General features: G+C 47.5%; 1 protein-coding gene across 1 annotated transcript in view; it reads left to right on the top strand.

The window, feature by feature from the left end:
- Positions 1 to 5,236, top strand: part of DSTYK (dual serine/threonine and tyrosine protein kinase) — a gene marked incomplete at its 5' end in the record, with an annotated part of 23,834 nt that overhangs the window by 13,837 nt on the left and 4,761 nt on the right. The window contains 4 exons of the mRNA XM_031065156.1: positions 662 to 791; positions 2,232 to 2,388; positions 3,388 to 3,520; positions 4,543 to 4,656. Of these exons, the coding sequence (XP_030921016.1) occupies positions 662 to 791; positions 2,232 to 2,388; positions 3,388 to 3,520; positions 4,543 to 4,656 (534 nt within the window). The remainder of the gene's footprint in view (positions 1 to 661; positions 792 to 2,231; positions 2,389 to 3,387; positions 3,521 to 4,542; positions 4,657 to 5,236) is intronic.

Below are 5,236 nucleotides of genomic sequence, written 5' to 3'. Positions count from 1 at the left end.
AAATCCATCTATCTATCTATCTGTCTGTCTGTCTATCTGTCTGTCTATCTGTCTGTCTATCTGTCTGTCTATCTATCTATCTGTCTGTCTATCTGTCTGTCTATCTGTCTGTCTATCTATCTATCTATGTCAGTCTATCTGAAGTCTTTATATCTATCTAAATCTATATGTATCTCTATATGTAAATATAAGTACATATATCTAAATCTATATATCTACCTAAATCTATCTATATATCTAAATCTATGTATATCTAAATCTATATATCTATAGATATATATAGATATATAAATCTATCTAAACATCCATCTAGCTTAAAATTCATCTATCTGTCTATCTATCTATCTGTCTGTCTGTCTGTCTGTCTGTCTATCTGTCTATCTATCTGTCTATCTATCTGTCAGTCTATCTGTCTGTCTATCTGTCTGTCTGTCTATCTGTCAGTCTATCTGTCTGTCTGTCTATCTGTCAGTCTATCTGTCAGTCTGTCTGTCTATCTGTCTGTCTATCTGTCTATCTATCTGTCTATCTGTCTGTCTATCTATCTATCTGTCTGTCTATCCATCTACCCACATAAATCATGTTTCTGAGCTGTGCTGGCCATTCCAAGCCCCGCGTGTCCCCGCGTGGCCAGCGCAGTGAGGCCGGGCTGTCCCCGCAGCTGGAGGACGGCCACTCGGGCCGGCTGGAGCGCACCGAGGACCTGTGGCTGAGGGTGAGGAAGGAGCACGCGCCCCGGCTGGCCCGGCTCTCCCTGGAGAGCAGATCCCTGCAGGACGTGCTGCTGCACGGTGAGGTCCTGCTGGGAGCGGGGTCACTGATGGGCAGGGGGTCACGATGGGAATGGATCCTGATGGGAATGGGGTCACTGCTGGGAATGGTCACTGCTGGGAGGGAGATCCTACTGGCAACGGTCACTGCTGGGAATGGGGTCACTGCTGGGAGTGGGGTCACTGATGGGAATGGGGTCACTGATGGGAAGGGTTCCTGATGGGGTGGGATCCTGCTGGGAAGGGTCACTGCTGGGAGTGGGGTCACTGATGGGAATGGGGTCACTGATGGGAATGGGTCGCTGTTGGGAGCGGGACCACTGCTGGGAAGGGTTCCTGATGGGGTGGGATCCTGCTGGGAAGGGTCACTGCTGGGAGTGGGGTCACTGATGGGAATGGGGTCACTGATGGGAATGGGTCGCTGTTGGGAGTGGGACCACTGCTGGGAAGGGTTCCTGATGGGGTGGGATCCTGCTGGGAAGGGTCACTGCTGGGAGGGAGATCCTACTGGCAACGGTCACTGCTGGGAATGGGGTCACTGCTGGGAGGGGGGATTCTGCTGGGGAGGGTCAGTGGTAGGAATGGGGTCACTGTTATGAATGGATCACTGCTGGGAGGGGCATCCTACTAGAAGTGGGTCACTGTTAGGAATGGATCCTGATGGGAGTGGAGTCCTGCTGGGAATGGTCACTGCTAGGAGGGGAATCCTGCTGGGAATGGTCATTGCCGGGAGGGGGATCCTACTAGGAGCAGGTCACTGTTAGGAATGGGTCACTGCTGGGAGTGGGATCTTGCTGGGAATGGGGTCACTGCTCTGGGAGTGGGTCACTGCTGGGAATGGGATCCTGCTGCAAATGGATCCTGCTTGTGGTGGGATCCGGTTGGAATGGGATCCTGCTGGGAGTGGGGTCACTGCTGGGAGGGGGATCCTGCTGGGAATGGGTTCCTGCTCGCCCTCCTTCCCTGGCAGCAGTGGAGGGGAGGGAGTTTGGATTCTCAGTCCATTTTCCAGAAAATCCAGTTTGGATTTACACTCAATTTTCTAGCCAGGTTTCAACTGGCACCTCCCAACTACCTCATAGCTGGGAATGTGCAGGAGAGAAAAACATGGATTGGGCGTTGATTGCAGGGATTGCTGCCTTGGACTGGGGTTGATCCCATGGATTTGTCACCTTGGATTGGGGGCTGATTTTTGGGATTGGTGCCTTGGATTGGGGGCTGACTTTTGGGATTGGTGCCTTGGATTGGGGGCTGACTTTTGGGATTGGTGCCTTGGATTGGGGGCTGACTTTTGGGATTGGTGCCTTGGATTGGGGGCTGACTTTTGGGATTGGTGCCTTGGATTGGGGGCTGACTTTTGGGATTGGTGCCTTGGATTGGGGGCTGACTTTTGGGATTGGTGCCTTGGATTGAGGGCTGTTTTTTGGGATTTGGATTGATTTTTGGGACTGTGCCTTGCAGGGAAGCCCAAGCTGGGCAGGGAGCTGGGCCGAGGCCAGTACGGGGTGGTGTACCTGTGTGACAGCTGGGGGGGACACTTCCCCTGCGCCCTCAAATCCGTCGTCCCTCCGGATGAGAAGCACTGGAACGACCTGGCACTGGAATTTCACTACATGAGGTCAGTATGCTGAGTGCTTCCCCCGTTCCACAAGGATCTGGTTGATTTCCCAGGATTATTCAAGCTGGAAAAGCCACCCAGCCTGTGGCTGATGTCCCCTTTGTCACCCAGCCCAGAGGTCGGAGTGCCACATCCAGGTTTGCTGCAGGAATCTGGGATTGGAGCTCCTGGAGTGCTCCTTCCTGCCTTAATCAGATTCCCTGCTGCCTGTGCCGTCCAAATTCAGAGGAAATTTGAGTTTACAGGCCATAATAAGCAGCAATTCTCCTCTCCCCTGATTCCTGGTGGTGAATCTTCTCTCTTTTCCCACTCCTCGTCCTGCCTGAATCCCCAAAAAAGCCAAGGATGGCTCTGCAGTGCAGAGAGCAGCTGGTTTGCAGTAAACAGCTGCAGGCACAGCCAGCTGAGAGAAGAATGGGGTTTTTTGTGACTCTAACCTTTAAAAAGGCTTTTTTTTTTTTTTGAGTTTAATTGGCTCAGACAGCTGAGGATTGTGCTACTCTGAGAATTTTTGTTAAATCTGCAGCTCTGGGGCTTCTTCCCTTGGCCTGGGCTGGAGACTGGGGACAAAAATGACCCAAATTTTGTGTGCTGAATCTGCTCCAGGTCCCTGCAGGGACTCAGGGGCCAAAAATTATCCCAATTTTTTATGTTGAACCTGCTCCAGGTCCCTTCAGAGATTCCCTTGGCCTGGGCTGGAGAACAGGGACAAAAATGATCCCAATTTTCTCTGCTGAACATTCTGCAGGGATTTTGGGGATTTTTCTCTTGGCCTGGGCTGAAGGACAGGGGATAAAAATGACCCAAATTTTTTGTGCTGAACCTTCTTGCAGAGATTTTGGGGATTCTTCCCTTGACCTGAGCTGGAGAACAGGGCCAAAAATGACCCAGATTTTCTGTGCTGAACCTTCTGTAGAGACTCTGGGGTTTCTTCCCTTGGCCTGGGCTGGAGGATGGGATAGAAATAACGCAGATTTTTTTGTGCTGACCCCTGTGCAGGTCCCTGCAGTCCCACGAGAGGCTGGTGCACCTGCATGGCTCCGTTATTGATTATGGCTATGGAGGAGGCTCCAGCATTGCTGTGCTGCTGATCATGGAGAGGCTGCACAGGGACCTCTACACGGGGCTGAAGGTGCCAAATTCTCTTATTCAATATTTATTTTATTTTTATTTTATCCCTGGAAGTGCCGGGACAGAGCTTGGAGCAATTTGGTTTAGTGGGAAGTGTCCCTCTGCCCATGGGATGAGTTTTAATCTCTTTCCAACCCAAAACTGATTCTCTAATTAAAAATTCCTCATTAATCCATAAAACAAAGCTGGAATGACTCAATTTTAGCAAAGAAGAGCAGGCCAAAGCAACTTTTAGGCATAAAATCTGAGTTTTCCCCCTCAGACTAAACCTGGTTTAGTGGGAAGTGTCCCTGCCCATGGGATGAGTTTTAATCTCCTTGCCAACTCAAAACTGATTGTCTAATTAAAAATTCCCCTTTAATATGTAAAACAAAGCTAGAAATACTCAATTTTAGTAGAGAAGAGCAGGCCAAAGCAACTTTTAGAAATAAAATCTGAATTTTTCTCCTCAGACTAAACCTGGTTTAATGGGAAGTGCCCCCTTGCCCACGGGATGAGTTTTAGTCTCCCAACCCAAAACGGATTCTCTAATTAAAAATTCCCCATTAATCCATAAAACAAAGTTAGAACTGCTGAATTTTGGTAAAGAAGAGCAGGCCAAAGCAACATTTAGGACTAAAATCTAAATTTCCCCCCTCAGATTAAACCTGGTTTAGTGGGAAATGTCTGTGCCCATGGGATGAGTTTTAATCTCCTTTCCAACTCAAAACGGATTCTCTAATTTAAAAATTCCCCTTTAATATGTAAAACAAAGCTAGGATTACTCAATTTTGGTAAAGAAGAGCAGGCCAAAACAACTTTTAGAAATAAAATCTAAATTTCCCCCCTCAGATTAAATCTGGTTTAGTGGGAAATGTCTGTGTCCATGGGATGAGTTTTCATCTCCCTTCCAACCCAAAATTGATTCTCTAATTTTAAAAAATTAAGAATTATCTGTAAAACAAAGCTGGAATTAATCAGTTTTGGTAAAGAAGAGCAGGCCAAAGCAACATTTAGGACTAAAATCCACATTTTTGCCCTCAGGCTGGGCTGGAATTGGAGCCACGGTTGCAGATTGCACTGGATGTGGTGGAAGGGATCCGGTACCTGCACAGCCAGGGCTTGGTGCACAGGGACATCAAACTCAAAAACGTCCTGGTAAGGAAAATCCCTGCTTCTGCCTCATCCCAGAGCCTTTTTTGTGGGAAAAAAAACAAGCTTTAAGTGAGGAAATTAATTTCTCCACATGGGTTGTTTTAAGTTGTGCTGGTGTCAGCCACAGGGAGGTTTTGCTGCCTCCTTTCCTGGCTGGAATTTTGGGACAAAAGGAGCAGGAGCTCCTCACACAGGGCAGGAGTTTATGTACAAAATCACAGAAGGCTGATTAATAATAATCTTTATTAAGAAACCCTATTAATTGGGTTAAATATAATTATTTATTAAGAAACCCTAGAAAACTATTGCTTTTATAGACAGTTACTGCACAGCTGGACCTCACTGGTCCTCCAATCCAAGGGTGGATTTTTAATTAAGCATCACCACTGGTTAATTAAAAATCCACCCTTTGGTGAACAAATCTCCATAGCAAATTCCACATATTCACAATAACAGGTGCAGCAAGTGAAGATAAGAATTGTTTCTCATTCTTTTCTCTGATCTTCTGCAGAGATTTGGGGTTTTTTTTCCCTTGGCCTGGGCTGGAGATAAGGAAGAAAATGACTCAAATTTTCTCTGCTGA

This window comes from Geospiza fortis, unplaced genomic scaffold (assembly GCF_000277835.1).
Source record: "Geospiza fortis unplaced genomic scaffold, GeoFor_1.0 scaffold184, whole genome shotgun sequence".
NCBI classification, from domain to species: Eukaryota; Metazoa; Chordata; class Aves; order Passeriformes; family Thraupidae; genus Geospiza; species Geospiza fortis.
This window is presented reverse-complemented; position numbering and strand designations above follow the sequence as displayed.